General features: G+C 50.4%; 3 protein-coding genes across 6 annotated transcripts in view; 2 read left to right on the top strand and 1 right to left on the bottom strand.

Annotated features, from left to right (window-relative positions):
- ALKBH2 (alkB homolog 2, alpha-ketoglutarate dependent dioxygenase) overlaps nt 1–16950 on the bottom strand; it is a 24759-nt gene extending 7809 nt beyond the window's left edge. For 2 of the 4 annotated variants that reach the window (XM_074295727.1, XM_074295717.1), the window contains exon 1: nt 5578–5685. The gene's annotated coding sequence lies outside the window, so the exon portion shown is untranslated. Of the gene's footprint in view, nt 1–16; nt 3620–5577; nt 5686–11485; nt 11664–16882 lie in introns of those variants that run through there. The other 2 variants (XM_074295718.1, XM_074295721.1) reach the window with 2 other exon arrangements.
- Nucleotides 5694–15742, top strand: UNG (uracil DNA glycosylase). Its single transcript, XM_074295704.1, has 7 exons — nt 5694–5935; nt 6621–6821; nt 7323–7418; nt 10394–10491; nt 11931–12019; nt 12709–12887; nt 14314–15742. Exons 1-7 carry the CDS (start codon nt 5810–5812, stop codon nt 14452–14454), a joined length of 930 nt encoding a protein of 309 aa, XP_074151805.1. The 5' UTR covers nt 5694–5809; the 3' UTR covers nt 14455–15742.
- Nucleotides 16051–16950, top strand: part of ACACB (acetyl-CoA carboxylase beta) — a 127030-nt gene continuing 126130 nt past the window's right edge. The window contains exon 1 of the mRNA XM_074295570.1: nt 16051–16070. The gene's annotated coding sequence lies outside the window, so the exon portion shown is untranslated. The remainder of the gene's footprint in view (nt 16071–16950) is intronic.

Raw genomic sequence — 16950 nt, 5'->3', positions numbered from 1 at the left:
GGCCCGGCCCCCTTACTTAACAGCTGAGGTGATTTGCCTTGCCCACGAGGGTCTGATGGGGAGTAAAGGCCAGGCCGGAATTCAAACTCGGATCCCAGAACTGCTGCTTCTGAACAGTTCATTAGTCGTGGCGGTGACCCCATCTGGGGATTCTTGGCAAAGACACTGGAGGGTGGCCATTTCCTCCTCCAGTTCATTGTCTAGATGAGAAAACCGTGGTCAATGGGGTGAAAGGACACAGCCCGGAAGTGTCTGGGGCTGGATTTGAACTCGGGATAGGAGTCTAGCTGATTCCAAGCTTAGTGTTCTAACTGCTTAGCCACCTCCCCAGAATTATGGGCTCAGAGGGTGGCTTAGAGGCCCCTAGTCCAACTCCTTTAGGCGGCTTGTCTGTCTGGTTACAAGCAACAGGGCCAGGATTTCATTGCCGCCAGAGCCCCCTTCCCCATTATAACCCTTACAGCCAAGTCCCAGAGCTGTACCAACATTCAGAGGTCTCCGGGCAGCTCCTGCGCAGCTGAGGAAAAACAAAGCTTAGGAGGAAGGCCAGACAACGGAGACAGGATGATAGCCATGGTCCTGCCCAACCTACTCCAAAGGACATGACCAAGGCGAACGGCAAGGGTGCCAGCTGGGATGAGTCTGGCAGAGGAGGCTCCTGCCCCCTGGGCCTGTGGGGTCGCTGGATTTTGGAGCTGAAAGAAGCTCCAGTCAGTCAGTCAATGAGCATTTATTAAGTGTCTACTGTTTGTCAGGCACTGTAGACCAAGAAACTGAAAACACTGAATTCCTCAAGACCGTACAACTCTATTCAGTCAGCACAGAACAGTCTAGTGGGACAACCGTGCTAGGTTTGGGGGTTCAAGGAGGTTACATTTTAGGAGATGGGATGATTACAGAGTAAAGGAGGGCAGCCCTTGAAGAGAGAATGAGACTGAGGAAGAATGGAAGAAAGCCTGTGAGGCAGAAGAGGGCCAGTAAGGAGATCCCGGCAAGAGGGGAAAGGGGCTGCCAGTCAGGAGCCAAACTCCAGAGCCCTTGACATGGCCACATGCCCTTCAGGATCCATTTAAGAAGCAGGGGCCAGGCATGGGGCACCAAGCTAAAGTCGAAAAAGCCCTCAAGGGGCTGACCCTCTGGGAGGGAAACAATCTTTATACAGAGAAGCAAATATGAAATATGAGGGAATTGGGTCAGTGCTGAGGCAGGGGACGGCTAAGGCCAGGAAAATCACTTAAAGGGCATGGCCCTTGAGGAGGGAAGGCACTCCAGGCAGGGGGCACAGCCTGGGTAAAGGCACAGAAACAGGACAAAAACAGTAAGTGCAGTTGGAATGCGGAATAGGGGGAGGGGAGAGGAATAGGAAACCCTCCAGGAGCCACTTTTGTGGCAGTCTCCTGAAGCCAGTCCTTCAAGGCCATGATCCTCTCCCAGTCATGCTGCTTACTGCATAAAATGCATAGCATTATAAAGGAAATTAAATAAACAGAAATGCAATTATCAAAGTACTTTTTAAAAGTAAAAGTCCATGGATCTCAGGTTTTAATAAATTGTTCTAGAAATAAGGGTTGAGAGCCAGCCTGAGAAGAGGGGGTTCTATTTCCTCCCAGAAAAGGGAGGCCCTGGAGCTGCTTGAGGAGGGAGACTGACTTGCACAGCTGCTCTAAGAATGAACTCCAGGGGTGAGAGATTGGATTCTGGGACTGAAGGCTCTCCATAAACTGGAGGATGGGGGGCCTCTGCTGGGGGATTAGAGGCCTCGGCCAGTGGACGGGCTTGGGAATGGGCCAGGATGATTAATGATGATAAATCAGCATTCACAAATGCTCTCACTGTGTCCACTGTCTCAAGAAGTGCAAACAGCTCTGCTGTTGGCAATTACCCCTTTTCATTGGGGGCTGCCCCGGGGGCTCTGATGGGTCACCAGGAGAGGAAGAGGGGACAATCTGGTGTCAAACTTGGAGGCTCCAGAATGCCCCTTCCCTGACCCCCAGGATGAGCCCCCTTTCTACCTGCTCCCTCCTGGGACCCTGTGCCCCAAGTCTCCCTTGCTGCATCTTCCCTGGAGGCCTTGTGCCTTCCCCACTGGAGCGCAGAAACGGGGCCCAGGAAAGGCCTTCTGCTTTCTGAGATCTGGTCGACCGGGACCCTGACAATCTCTCTGCAGGCTCCTGGTGGGCTTCCTGCCTCAAGCCTCTGCCGCCAATTTCCCTGCGTGACCTCTGGCGGAGGCACCCCTGTGCTTGTCTGCGGCCAAGGGCTCCACTGCCTCCGGGGCCACCTCCAGTCACCCTGAGCTCCATCTGGCCAATGGCCCTAGAGGGCTCCGGGGAACAGGGACTTGCCCTCTCTTGCATGTCGTGGCCTGGGCTCCCTGGCATTAGTCCAGAAGGAAGGACAAACCCCAACTCTATGAGTTGTGGAGCATCATGGTCCTAACGTGGAGCACTGCACCCGAGTGTAGGGGACTCCAAGGCTCAGGTGGGGGAAGGAGGCCAGGGTGACTCACCCCACAGGAGGGGCGACAGGTAAGAGCCCTCAAGGCCATGGGGATGGATGCAGTTGGTGGGAGCAGATCCAGGCAGATGGTCAGGGTGCAGGACATGGAAGGCATCAGGGGGCCAGCGCGTGGGGCTGCAAAGAGAGGTCAAGGATCGTCCTGCTCGTAGAGAGAGGGCCTGGGCAGAAGCAAATGACCAGTACAAACCAGATACAAGGCAACAGACCGCTGGGGGATGGGCGCAGAGAGGGCAGATTTGGGAGGGGAGGGGGCTGGAAGGGAGAAGCCTGCAAAGCCAAACAAGGGATGTATTATCGGAACCTGGAGACAAAAGGTTCAATTTACTGAATATAGGAAAGTAATGTGGTGGGACTGGGCATCCAGACACTTGAGCAAAGTGGGCTAGAGCCTGAGCTGCAAGGCCTGAATTCATATCCGGCCTCGGACACTTCCAGCTGGGTGAGCCAGGGCAAGGTCCCTAACCTTCTGCCTTAGTTTCCCCCTCTGTAAAATGAGAAGGAAATGGAAAACCACTCTAGTATCTCTGCCGGGAAAACCCCAAATGGGGTCACACACAACTAACAACAACAAAAAAGGGCAGACGGGCACCCCCCCAGTGTGGGAACTTGGGCCACATGGCGGATGGCCAGGTCCTCCACAGCCATAGGAAAGTTGGGAAAAGAGGCAAATCAGCCTGAAGAGAGCTGCTAGAAAAGTCCAGACACCACGGTGTCCAGAGCTCTCAAGCTGGGCATCCATAAGCGTCTCAACTGAGCCGCTATCCCGAAGAGGTCCTAAGAAAATTAAATTGTTTTATGTTCAATATGGTAGAGATGTACATTACATACATATTTATACAATTATTGTGCTGCACAAAAAAAAAAAAAAAAAAAAAAGCAGCAGAATCAAATGCAAGGAACAACAGAAAGGGAGAATGCTGTGTTGTGGCCCACACTCAGCTCCCACAGTCCTCTCTGGCTGTAGATGGCTCTCTATCACTGAACGACTGGAACTGGTTTGAATCGTCTCATGGTCGAAAAGAGCCCGGTCCATCTGACGTGATCATGGTGCCATGTTCTCGGGCCTGCTCGTTTCGCCTCTCTGTAGTCATCCTGCTGGCTGTTCTTACAGAACAATCATAGTTGGAAAACGAATGTTAAAGAAACCTTTTTCCTCTAATGGATTTAGTGAATCATTGGGATCATTAGGCCAGAAGCTCCCGGAGGAAAGGAAGGTCTGTCCCCGCTTTTTCAGGACTTAACAAGTGTTTCTGGATTAATGTGGCCCACGGGGATCAGAAAGACCAGAGTTCCGTAGTGTGGCTTTGACCAAGTCATTAGCTCCCAGTGCCCTAGGCCATTCTTTAAACGGAGACTTTCCAGATATAGACAGAGGGCGTTCCCCCCCAGAAATCCCGAGTCCAGACCCGGCCCTTCCCAACATTTCCCTCCAGCAATTTCTATTCCCATCTAACCCGGGTCAGAGAGAGCCCCGCCTACCTCCAATATCCCCAGTACTTTCCCCTTCCCCGGCTTTTCTCCTTTTCGGATGCACTTCTCCCCCTACTTCTCTCTTCCATCCAGGCTAGCTTCGGCAATCATCCCAGAAGGCATTTAACATGCCCAAAAACCCAATCACTCCCAAGTCACGTGGTGTGGGATGTGGACTTTGGCTCCAAGTGATGTTAGGGGCCATGAGCAGAACCAGATACAAGACAACCAGACGGATCAATTCTGATGGGCGTGGCTCTCTCCAACCAAGTGAGGTAGACACAGGATGGTAGGGACCAAACGTTGGGGGGGAGGGGGGGTTCGGTCCTTTCCAAAATCCATTTCCTTCCATTCTTCAAGTTCGGAGCCCATCCCACTCCTCTCTTCTCCCCCCCCTCCCCCCCGGCCCCCAGACACCGCCGCTGGGCAACCAGGAGGCCGGAGAGGGCGAGAAAACCAAACTGTCACCACAGCAAAGACCTGACCCCGGGATGAAATTTTCACTGGGAAAACACCGAAGGGAAATGAGTCTTTAGGATTTAGACACAGTAACAGCCAAGACCGGGGGAGGATAGAGCCGCGAGCCGACGGTGGAAACGCTTCTAAATAAATCTGAAAATAACAGGGCTCTCTTCCCTCCCTCTGGCTTTTTTTTTTTCTTAAGGGAAATAAGGGAGGTAACAAACTCCGAAATCTCATTAAGAATGAATAAAAGCCTTCCGGGGAAATGCTCACTTCTATGGAAAAGAACGCTTCCAATTCAGTAAAATTCTTTAATCTGGGGGAGGAGCCCCGGGGGTGGGTTCGGAAAAATTCCATCTCCTCGAGGCTAACCTACCAGAAACTTCCAAAATTTAATTGGGCCGAGGCTAAAGAAAAGAACAAAGCTCACCTCCTCCCCCCTTCCCCACGAGGAAAAAACAATAACTTTCGGTGGGGGGGAGGGGCGGGAAGGAAGAGGTTCTCGAGGACTCTCTCAACGAAGTTGAGTTCCACATTCTTCTCCTCCCCCCCTCCCCCCAGGCCCCTCCTATGAGATCTAGGGGGAACCTTAAGAGAGCGTCCGACCAGCTTAGCCACCTTAGAGATTTAGGGGAGAGCGTTAGAGGTCGTGCTGGGAAATCGTGTTTGGTGCAAGAAAACCCCCGACATTCAGGACCTTTTTCTGGTGTCCTCGGCCCTTAGCGCAGCGCCCGGCACATAGTAGGTGCTTACTATACGGTAACCGACTCTTCAAACCTTCTTAATTGTTATTTTTTGGCCTGTACGTGGCTTGTTTCGCACATTTATTTGCACGTGTAAGCTCCTAGAGAGCAGCTTTAGAACCCGGAGCGCTGAGCACACAGTAGGCGCTTGATAAAATTTTGTTCTAAATTGAACCTGGTTCAAATTCATCCCACCCATGTGACTTCCTAAGGTTCCTCAGTTTCCCTATCTGTAAAAAAGCAAGGGGCTGGCCAGGCCTCCCTTTTGGGTCAAGAGCTGGGACCCTCGGGGTCGCCCCTTCTTTTACAGCGGCAGAAAAGCTGGGCGCCAGAGGCGGGGCTCCTCCCTCACCGCAGGGGCTCCCACCCTCCGCCGGCCCACCTGCTCCGGGAGGTCCCTCCTCGGTCAGCATCGGTCACGTGGGTCTCTTTAGTAGTCCTCGATGCGCATGCGCCAGATTAGCCACACCTCTCACCCACTCTACAAAGGCACCCGGAGCATGCGCGCCGCGCTGGGCGCCAAGCGGTAGGGCCAGTCAGTCGGGGGTCGGGGGGGTGGAGTGGTGGGGCTGCGCTTGGTTCTGCTGCTGCTGTCGCTGCCAGCCGCCGCCGGCATGATCGGGCAGAAGACCCTCCACTCCTTCTTCTCCCCGAGCGCCCCCAGGAAGCGGCGCTCGTGCACCGAGCCGCCCGCGGACCCCGGCAAAGAGGCGGCGGCGGAGGAGAGCGAGGATGCCGCGGTGAGGAAGGGGGGCTACCGACGGAGGGAGAGGGGGCGGGGGGCGCGCGGTCTCCACCGCTGCGGAAAGGGACTCGTACACCGCCGCTCCGGAAGAGCGGGCGAGCCCCGAACCCCGAGACTTTTTCTAGCGCCCGCCTGCCCTTCTCTTTGGCGCGCGCCTCCGCGAGGCGGACAACCAATGGGAGAGAGGCTGGGCCAATCGGAGCTCCGCCCGCCGCTGCGTGGCCGGACCCGGCCTCCAATCCGGAGGGAGGGGGCGGGGCCCGCGCCTCCCGTCTCCTGTTTTTGCCGCGAAATGTCCACGTGAAATGGATGTGTGGGTCTACGGTCCCGCCACGGGGGCGGGGCCGGCCGAAGCATGCGCACTTCGGCCACTGTCTCATGGACTCTCCTTCCCCTGTCCCACTGTCTTTTTCCTCCCCTCCCCATCCTAGAAGTTTGGCCTGGGTCCTCCCTCCCCCTCCCCCGTGCTCGCGCGTCCCGGGTGGGGAGGGAGCCTCTCAGACCTCCCCGGCTCCCTTCATCCCTCCGGGGACTGTGAAGTCCCAACCCGGGAGCACCGCGGGGGGAGGGGCATGGGGGCCTTTTTCCCAGCCGTGGTGGGGTCCGGCAGGGTAGGCCCCGGCCTGCGGCCCGGCCTCTTTCCCCTAATCATCCCCCGCCTCTTTGGGGACTTCCCGCAGGCCAGCCCGCCCAAGAAGAGCCGGCCCGGAGACGAGCCCGCAGCCCCCTCGTCTCCCTTGAGCCCCGAGCAGCTGGAGCGGATCCAGAAAAACAAGGAGGCCGCCCTGCTCCGCCTCGCCTCCCGCAACGTCCCGGGGGGCTTCGGGGACAGCTGGAAGCGACCCCTGAGCGCAGAGTTCGGGAAACCGTATTTCATGAAGGTAAATGGCGCAGGGCCGCCTTGTTGTGGATTTCAGTGTTCCCCTAACCCTTAATGTACTTGGGCGCCTCTGGAGGCCTGGCCCTGCTCCTGCCCCGCAGCGCAGTGGGGGGGAGGGGGTGTTGTACTCTGGATAACTTTTGCAGAGAGCACTTGAAGCGCTGTTAATTCCTAAAGGGGTACATCTCAAAGAACTCAGTCAGACCCGTCACATACTAGCGGCGCTCCAGGGAGGAGGCGGATTTCCTCCGGTTGCCAAATTGTGAGCCGCCACTTAAAGTGGCACCTGCCCCTGCAGCCGAATCAGGCACGTTTTTGCTAAATTGTGAGGTCTCCCGAATACTCGGTTACAGTGAGGTTTTTTAAGCTAGGCTCACAAACTGTTGAAAAAGATCATTTATCTGGGAAGTTGGAGGATTTCTGAGGAGAATCGTAGTCAACGAGGATGTTCGTAACCAATCTTGTTTGTTTGTTTTTTAATTTTTAAACAAATCAAAATCAGCTAATGGAGTTTGTTGCAGAAGAACGGAAGCGCCATACGGTCTATCCCCCTGCGGACCAAGTCTTCACCTGGACGCAGCTGTGTGAGATTCGAGATGTGAGTAGAAGCCCCATCCTGGATGAGATTTGTAAAATTGGGGAGGGGGAGGGGGGCTGGAGAGCTGCCTCTGTCCCTGGAAAGGACTCTGGAATTTAGCTTGAGTCAAAATCCAGCTGAAGGGCCTCCTCCTGTATCAGGAGAGACTTCCCAGCCTTGCCCCTTTTTCCCCCAAAAAAACTTTTCCTTGTATTTTTACACATAGAAAGTAGGCAGGCGGCCGGCCCCAGATCTGCATCGGCAAAGGGAGTTTCCTCATTGAGAGTTTACTGCCCCAATTAGAAGTCCAGTTTTAAAAAAACTAGTTCCAAATTGAAGTAATAAGTTCATAAAGAAGACGTTTAAACAGAAGCAGTAATATGGGCACAGATAAACAAAGCTCAGTAAAACACTAGTTTGACTTTCTCAGCGGAAGGTTATCCAGGTGACTGCTTTTTAAAACTTTAGCCAGATTTTTCAGCCAATAGAAGTTAAAAAACACCAAGGCAGGTCAATTAGATAATGTTTTATAGTTACACTTTTCATTTGAGCCTTCCAGCAGCCCTCTGCAAGATATCTGAAGACCATTATTAGAAACTGAAGTCCAAGAAACTTTTCCGTGGACCCCTGAGGACTTCCTTGGGGTTGGGGTTGTTTCTACATTTAAGAAAAAAAAAAATTGTTCTAATTCATTTTTCTATACCCAATAATTAGCATATTGTAAATACTTAATGAATATGCTAGTTGGGTGGCCCTTATCAGAGGAGACAGAATCTCTGCTTCAGTTGTAAAGTGAATTGGATTGGATGGTCTCCGAGTCAGCCAATAAACACAGACTTCGTGTCTTAGTGGGGATACATAGAAAGGCAGAGGCAGGCCTGACCCTCAATGAGCTCAGTCTCATGAGGGAGTCAACATGTCAACAGCTATGGACTCATAAATTATAGACAGGATGAACTGGAGAGATGCCAGAGAAAGGAGGCCTTGTCGCTGGGTCCAGGAGTCCCGGTGGGGCCTAAGTTCTCTGTCCTTTGTTCTTGACCTTGGTGGCAGGGAGGGGATACTGGGGCATATGCAATTCAGTTGGACTTGAGAGAGGGAGGACTGTGCAAAGTAGAACCCCTGGCTTTGTGGTAGTTGCTGTTCAAGGCGTTTGTAACCGATGGCCTATTTTATAGGAAGCTGTTGCACCAGGGCTGACCTGTGCCTTAACGCCTGTCACAAAGCTCATTGCATAAGAATATTTTGATAGTCATTAACTCCTTCCAGTTTGGAGGTTTTTGGGGATATTTGTTAAGTCAGACATCTGACTACAACCGGAGCCCCCCAAATCTTTGTAGGTCTTGAAAAGAAATGACTTAAAGCCTCTAGAGCAGGGGTTCTCAAACTACGGCCCGTGGGCCAGATGCGGCCATCTGAGGACATTTATGCGGCCCGCCGGCTTATGGCAAATGGGCCGAGGGGCGAAGACAGTGTGAGTTTTTGTTTTTACTATAGTCCAGCCCTCCCACAGTCTGAAGGACAGTGAACTGGCCCCTATTGAAAAAGTTTGAGGACCACTGCTCTAGTGTATAGGAATGAAAAGTAACTCTTGTTCAGTCCTGATTAGACTTTTACTTAATATTTTTACTGGAACCGCAGGGATTTGAGTTAAAGGAAGAGTATCTGGTTGCTAAACTTGTCGTTGAAATGATCTTTGGAAATGAGTTATGTTGGTTCTGCATCAGGAGAAACTAGACTTTTCCCTTTGTGGTTTATTTTAGTCCTTTTTGGGCGAGTGCTCAGTAAGGGGTTGTTCTATACGTCTGTCAAAACCTGGAAAACTAGCGCATCGTTGTGAACTTCTGTTTTTGTGTTGTGTGAAGAAAATACTAATAATTTTGATTTCTCAGAGCTGCCTTTTCTGGCTTCGGAGTCAGAAACTCACAAGACTGCTTAAAATGATCAATTATTCTGACCGTGGCTATATTCATACAATAAGTGAACTCTTCCCTTCATAGAACATTGGTTTTATACCTGAGGAAGTGGTGGTCATAATCCTCAAGATTTGAAACAATCCAAGATTGTATTGTCTTCCTTATGGAGCTGGAAAACCAGCTTAGACCCTGGGAAGAGTTGTATTAGAATCTCTTCCCTTCCCACTTAGGATTTGTGTATAAAAGCTCTACTTTCCTGTACCAGGTAGAGGTTTGCAAACTATTCCTCACTCAGAAAGTGATTAATTAAACCACTTTTGATCTCTAAAGTCCTTTCTTTAGGCCTGCTTTATTCAGTTCCTGCTATTCAGTTTAGAGACCAGTACTGTAAAATTCTGGCCACAGTAGACAGAAAACTTATCATTATCTGTCTTAAAGGAAGGGTCTTCCTCACAAAGAGGTTCTTTTCCTTACCTTGTTAGGGGCACTAATGACTCATCCCCCAAATTGAAAGGGCTGCAGTGACTACAATTCATTAAGAAATCTTTGGATTTGGCTAATTTGTGTTCTGCCCACCAGGAAACCTTTTGCCCATCTATATTTTAAAAGGCCTGTTTTGAAAGCATTATTTTTTTTTTAATTCTTAAAGATCATTTTATCTTCTCCAAACTAATGCTTTCTCAGGTTTCAGGAAAGAGAAAGTCAGAAAATCCAATGAACCGGATGCTTCCTCCCAATTTTTAATCAGCAGACTGTGCTACTTGAAATGTTATACTTCTATATGCTTCCCCTTTGGATGTGTGTTAAGCCTGGCTTGTTTCAAAGTATCCAAAGATGAGGGAAAGTACATTTGCATAAAGAAGAGTCATTCTGGGTCAAGTCATTTCTTGAATGCTTTGAATTGGTGGGACCAAGGGCCTTGGTTGGAGATGGAAGAAGTGAGCACCAGGGAGTTTTGCAGGTGTCTATAATTAAAGTTGGAAGACACCTTGAAAGTCACTTCTTCTATGCATTGTTTCTTTTCTTCAAAAAAATCACATCAGTCATTTACTAATTGATGGCAAATTTGGGCACGTACAGGTAAAAGTTGTCATCTTGGGGCAGGACCCATATCACGGACCCAATCAAGCTCATGGACTCTGCTTCAGTGTTCAGAGGCCTGTTCCACCCCCTCCGAGGTAGGATTCCTTTCTCTGGCTGATGGAAAATCCTCACTGAAAGGATCCCCTCTTCCTCTCCTTTGGGGCACCTCTTAAGATGCTGAGTTTGTCAAGTTCCCCTGAGATCTAATGTCAGGTGTACGTACCGTTGGGTACCAGTGGAGGAAGGGAGATGTATATGGCACCTCCATAGGAGGCAGCCACAGTCCCAGCCACTACCTTGGGTGGGAAGGCCTAAGCTGTTTGGCCCATCTTAGGGGAGAGTAGTGATTTGTGAGTTCCTGCAGGCCCATACCATGCCCGCCTTCTGGGAACTGGGAGTGTTCATGGGAGAAGACCTGGAGATTCCTTTTGGTGTGGGGACTTGGGAGCTAAATCAAGGAGCCAGCTGTGTGGTAGAAGTTGGGAGACAGAATTGGGCTGAAAGTAAACAAAGACGGGCTCATCAGCGTCCTCAGTGGAAGGATTTCCTGTTGTGGTGGAGTCCTAGGGGGCTTTAGGCCAGGATGACTGGAGCCACAACCCGTTCCTGCATGGCACGTGTTGACTTAGAAATTCTCAAATTAACCTTAGCTCTACTATATTTTTTCATTCTGTCATGTTTCCCAATGACAGTTAACCTGGTTGGGGCTGCACTGTGACTAGAGCTATTAGGTGCGCTTGATGCATTCCAGGGTCCCTTCTCAAGCTGAGGAATGGTCCTTGGATTGTTACTGAGGGTTGGGCTTAGAGAAAGCTGGTCTTGGGTGGGGATCCGAGATCTAGGGGGAGTTAGAAAGGACCTCACACAGGCCATCTGAGCTTAACCTTTCTCCCTTCCTCTGCCTCCTGCATTTTATAGGCAGGGAAACTGAGGCCCCAAATGTTGATCTGCACCCCGCCACACCCCGAGCCTGAGGCAGGACCTGAACCCTGTCCTTGGCCTCCCAGCTCAAGTACTCTTTCTTCTGTTATGTGCTGTGTTGGATTATGAAAAATCTGGCCCATGGGATAGGGGAATGTGGCAGCTCACCTTGTTTCCCAACTTTGGGGCTGCTCATTCTTAAGGGGTTTTATTTGTCTTTCATTCCGCAACCAGCTGAGGAGGAGAACAGTCCATTGTTTCTCTTTCTTCAGTCATGGCCAAATGATGAAATCCACCTCCAGCAGTAGGGCCATTTCAGTGTTTCCTCATCGGCTCTCTGACGTCACTGAGGAAGGGATCATAGAGTGAGAGAACTAGAGAAGGACTCCCAAAGCTCTGGTCAAGCCTCATTTCGTGGGTGAGAGAACTGCGTCTCAGAGGCAGGCCCCACTCCCCCAGGTCATCCAGGTGGTGAGGGATGCGGCTCCAGGGCCAGACTCCATCCTCTGTTTTTTGAATCTTTTTAGATGAATTTTTTAAATTTTAGAATAATCTTTTTAGATCGGTGATATTTGACACAGACACTAAAGCATTTAATTTATCTCGTTTTTAGCTTGGAAAATATTTATAAAGAGTTGTCCACAGACATAGAAGACTTTGCGCATCCTGGTCATGGAGATTTGTCTGGCTGGGCCAAACAGGGTAAGCATTCGGCTTAATGGCTAGTTATTCAGGGAGGGCAGATGGGACGAGGGGCTTATCCTAGTTGTAGTTTTATACTCCCAAAAGGTCGAGGTCATTGATAGTTAAGAAGTCCAGACCGGCCTTTTCTTGGCTTTGTCCGAGTCTGCCGTGTACGGCCTGTTGTTTGAAAGTACCAAAGTCAATCTCAGCAAACCAAAATGAGGCCGGGCTCCCTCATCCCTAAAAGCCCTGTGAGCTCATGGATTGAAGTTAGGTTAGAAGGAACCAGGCCTGGCACTTAGCTCGTCGGGGCTTTTCTCTTGCTGACACATCTGTCAGTGACCAGGGAGGCACCTTCCACTGGCCCAAGGCTTCTGAAACCTTTGCCACTCCCAAACCCTTTTCACGCAAGAAATGTTTGTGCAATCCTGGGTGTACATCATACATTTACTGATAACCAAAATTTCGAGGCTCTATTCAAGATCTTGAGCTGCAGTCAAGAAGTTGGGCGCTAGATTACCATTTATTAAGGCCCTATTCCCTTCCTCTTCCCCCTCTTATCCCCTTCTGCCCCACTTCCTCTGCCTCCCTTTTCTCTCCTCGTGTTCCGGGTGCTGGGGCCTGGAATAACCACGAGGGAGTCTGTTGCGCTGGGAATCTGTCTGGTGCTGCGGCCACTGATGGGTCTCTCTGGTGCTTGTGCACAGGTGTCCTCCTCCTCAATGCTGTGCTCACGGTCCGGGCTCACCAGGCCAACTCCCATAAGGAGAGAGGGTGGGAGCAGTTCACCGATGCCGTGGTGTCCTGGTTGAATAAGAACCTGAATGGCGTCGTCTTCATGCTCTGGGGGGCTTATGCTCAGAAGAAAGGCATCTCCATTGACAGGGTAAGTGACCTCTGCTTCTCTGTCCCTCATCCAATGGGAGAAGCCCAGGGCCCTGGCGGGCAACCTCCACTTGTCACTTTAAATGCCATCCAAAGGCCGTGCCCATTGATCGTGGGGTGTTCCTTACTCAGTACAGGCTCCCCCACAATCTCTCAAAAGTGAAGGTGCCAGGTGGCTGTTTGCCTGGCAGACTTAGGTTTCGTGTCCTCCCCCAGGGTCCCAAACATAAGAGAGTTCAGACTTTTTTCCCTGGGCCTATCGGCTTCTTCGTGGCTTCCACTTTGAACCTGTAAGTGGAGTTTAGATGTTGGTTCTCTGCCTACTACATTTGCATTTTCTAAATAGATTTTAAAGGATTTTCTTAGATTGGGTAATCCCTCACAGCTTTTCAAAATAAAATGATCTGATGGTGAATTCACGTATTTTATCAGCATAGCAATTTTCAAAATGAAAACTTCGTGGGTTTTAAGCTGGAAAGGATCCTCCAAATCTTATATTTTACAATTAGGAGTATAAAATGATCATCTTAAGCATTATGTTCTGTGTAAATGTACTCGGTGACTTTTACTGTCTTTGGATAATAGAAACCTAAGGCTAGAAATTAAATTCTTGGGCACTTAGATATCAGGCAGATTTTAACCAGTTCATTCATGTTTTTATTTCTAATATTACGTGAAAAATGGCCATTTTAAAATCACCATCAAATTAAAAGACCTGACAGGGATTGGAGAGATTTTTATGGTGAATGTATTATTCATCTCACTTCTTCTCTGCCCCACTACCCCCTGGAAAAAAAAAAATTCATTTAATAAGTGAGAAAGTGAGCAGGTTATAGGCTCATAGCCAAGGCTGGAGCAAGTCCCAGGCCTGGCCCTCCTGAGTACATTCAGAAGTCTTTTAAGGCTGTGTATTAAAAATAAACTTACAATTAAAAAAAAAAAAGTCTTTACAAGGAGGTGTCCTGTTGCAGGCAGTAAATATATATCTCTTCCTGCCTCTGGACTCTTGTATTGCTGCTCCTTCAGAACTGAGAGTAGAAACTACTTCCCACCTGTTGGCATTTTCTGGCTGCTGAGAGGTTAGCCCTGGCCTTCATCCCTAGCCTCCCTGCCTTTGGGTTCTAGTCCCAGAAACCTTTTAGGGTGCTATTCACACTTTGGGATGTGATTGAAGAAATTAGACTCTTTTTCTGGCCTCTGTGTGAACAAGTCCCTTAATGTTGGAGCCTCAGTGGCCTACTCTGTACAATGGGCCTCTGCCCAGGCCCATTTTACGAGTTCAGAGGCTCATGGAAACATCTCTTCAAGCACTGATTGTTTAGTTGGCGAATGGGGGCAAAGTGTTTCTTTCCCCAGACCCTCACTAAGGTCTAATGGGAAGGCTGAGTAGTAAGGTTTGAGTCTCATATTTGGCTTCCTCTCTACAGAAGCGCCACCATGTGCTGCAGACCGCCCACCCTTCTCCGCTGTCTGTCCATAGAGGGTTCTTCGGATGCAGGCATTTCTCCAAGACCAATGAGTTATTGAAGAAGTCTGGCAAGAAGCCCATCGATTGGAAAGCTCTTTGAAGCAGTTAGAGCCAAGCTGGAGGAGGAGTCTGTCCACCTTGGCTATGAAAAGCTCTTTGATGAGGGCTTGGGGCGGGGGGATTATATCGGTTGAAAATTAATCGACGAAGCTGGTGCTGGGACAACCGTTTGGCGCCCTGAGCTTGGGACAGGGAGCCTAGAGGGTTTGCCCAGAACTCAGGGTGCAGACCGGCCCCGTGGCTGGCTCTTCCTAGTGATGTTCCTCAATTGTTTTATTCTTGCTACCTCCCATTACCTTTGTGGTTGATGAAAAAATAATGCTCCTTTTTCCTATGTGACAAAAAGGGTTTAGTTTGCAGTTGATATATCGGTGCAGATAGACTACCCTACCCGCTGAGCCATCGTAGGATGGCTTGTCATTTTATTAAGATGTATTTTAATTCATTGCGATCAGGAAAGAAAACAAATTATTCTCAACAGCCAGAAGGTTCTTTTACACTCCAGAAGAGTCTGCAGAAGGAAAGTTGCGCTTGGAAACTGAGGGGAATAGGAGTGAGATCTGAACACGATTCCAGAAGTTTTATTTAGCTCTCTGTGGTGAGGGAATCCAAAGGTAAAGAGGGAACCGCCTCCTGCTCATATCGACGATGATGTTACCTTCGCCGGAATTGTGTGCAAAGAGTTCTGAGGTGGGAGAGGAGAAGGGGTTCCCTGGTTTTGTTCTTTTAACCAAGATCCTGAATTTGAGATGTTTGCCATCAAGCAATTCAAAACGTCAGCCACAAGTTGGCAAAGAAAAGTGTTTTTTTTCGTAGGCCCTTTTTCCATTGAGATGACAGAATCTCTCCTTGGTGAAGTTCTTGGGCAGTTCCAGAATGCAAATCTGCCTTTAAAGGAAGGAACTTTGCGGGGCTTTTGCATGCTGAGAGCAGGAAACTTCCCAGTGATCAAATACGCTCGTATGTCATTTTGGGGGTTAAAAGCTAGGACTTCGAGGATCTGGTTGAAGAGGGAAGTAGATTTTTTCTTTTGGGGAAAATTATTATAAGCTTGTCTCACAGGTGGGACTTTTTCAAAGCAGTTCCAGTCAAATGAGATGTTATTTTTATGATTTTATATTTGATTTTACATTTTTTTGGTCATGTGAAAAGTTTTTGCTGTACTTTTTTTTTTTTCTCATTTTATGCAAAGCAGATATTAGTTTTTTATTATTTTTGTCAGGTGTGTATGTGTATAAATCATCCATTAATCTTGTTAAGACCAGCTGTGGCTTACGGGGATGTTGGCCGATTTTGATAATAAAAGATGATTTACGTCTGTTTCCTGAGATCGAGTGTGCTCGGGCTACTGTTTTGTCCCTGGCACAGCACCTTTGGCCAGGGTGCCCTTGACTCAATCCCTGCTCACTAAATACCTGCAGTGCGCATCCCCAAAGACCCAAGATCCTCCTATCTAGAGATACGGCCTTGAGAGAAGTTCAAGCTGGCGAGGTTGCCCAGGGAGATAGAACTTGTACACACATAAGCAGCTTGGTAGAACATAGGACAGCCTCAGACACGGAGGGGACGTGGGAGACCATGGCTCATAAGTGACCTTAAGGGGATGAGTGGGGCAGGCGGGCCTGAAGAGATGGGGTGCCAGCGACTGAAGAGAAGGTAGCTAGCATTTAGGAAGCACTTGTAGGGCCCGAGCCTGCTGGGAGCTGGGGTGCTAATGTGAGCCCAGCATGCTCTGGGAGCGTAGGTTCTGATGGGGCCTGCACATCAAGGGGGGATGGAGTGCCAGTTGGCTCTGAAGTGCTGAGCAGGGAATAGAGCGGGGGGCTGGGCCAAACCAGGGGATGCCCTTCCACCTGCAAAGGGTTTGGAAGCATTCAAGTGCCTGTTTTGTGCAGGTACCTCGTGGGGAAAAGTGGTGCACCAGTGCAGCCCATGGTCCCTGCGGAAGGTGAGGATTGGGGGAGGCAAGATGGCCCAATGAAGGCAGGCTCCACGCCCTGCTGGGGCTGCCAGAAAGTGCCCAGTCAGCCAGGAGAGGTTATCCTGGGGGTCAGCAGGCTGGAACAGGAGGCCTAGGCGTGGGGTGTGGGGAGGGGGTGGAAATGCCCTCAACAGAAGCCGGGGAATCCGAGGGAGGGGTTAGTCTGGTTTGGGGGTGCAGGCAGCTCTCCTTGCCCCCTCCATCCGGCACTCCTTCAGATTACCTAGAACTAATCCCCTGGCTGTTCGCCTCTCTGCCCTTCAGACTGCAAGCTCCTTAAGGGCAGCCTTTATCTATTCCTTGGGTCCCCAGGGCCTGCCCCCCTTAAGCCCGGAGAATCCACGCCGACCCACTGCACCGCTTGGACGTCTTCAGCCCCTCAGCCCTGGCCAGTTCCGGGGCCGATGGGGCCAGCCCCCGGGAGAGGATGGGGTCTAGACCCCGGTCCCTGATGGGTGGGAGCGGGAGGGTTGCGGTCTGAGCTTACCTCGCGGCACTAGGGAGCCTGTGAAGGTTTGGGAGGGAGAGCTTCGGGGAGTCTCAGGGCGGGGGCGG

Source organism: Sminthopsis crassicaudata, chromosome 1 (genome assembly GCF_048593235.1).
Source record: "Sminthopsis crassicaudata isolate SCR6 chromosome 1, ASM4859323v1, whole genome shotgun sequence".
NCBI classification, from domain to species: domain Eukaryota; kingdom Metazoa; phylum Chordata; class Mammalia; order Dasyuromorphia; family Dasyuridae; genus Sminthopsis; species Sminthopsis crassicaudata.
The sequence above is the reverse complement of the archived record's forward strand: the minus strand, read 5'-3'. Positions and strand labels throughout refer to the sequence as shown.

Coding starts and splice junctions, on each gene's coding strand:
- UNG (XM_074295704.1), top strand. CDS start 5,810: ATGATCGGGCAGAAGACCCTCCACTCCTTCTTCTCCCCGAGCGCCCCC. Junction 6,822..7,322: donor GGAAACCGTATTTCATGAAG/GTAAATGGCGCA, acceptor AATCAAAATCAG/CTAATGGAGTTTGTTGCAGA. Junction 12,020..12,708: donor GTCTGGCTGGGCCAAACAGG/GTAAGCATTCGG, acceptor GCTTGTGCACAG/GTGTCCTCCTCCTCAATGCT.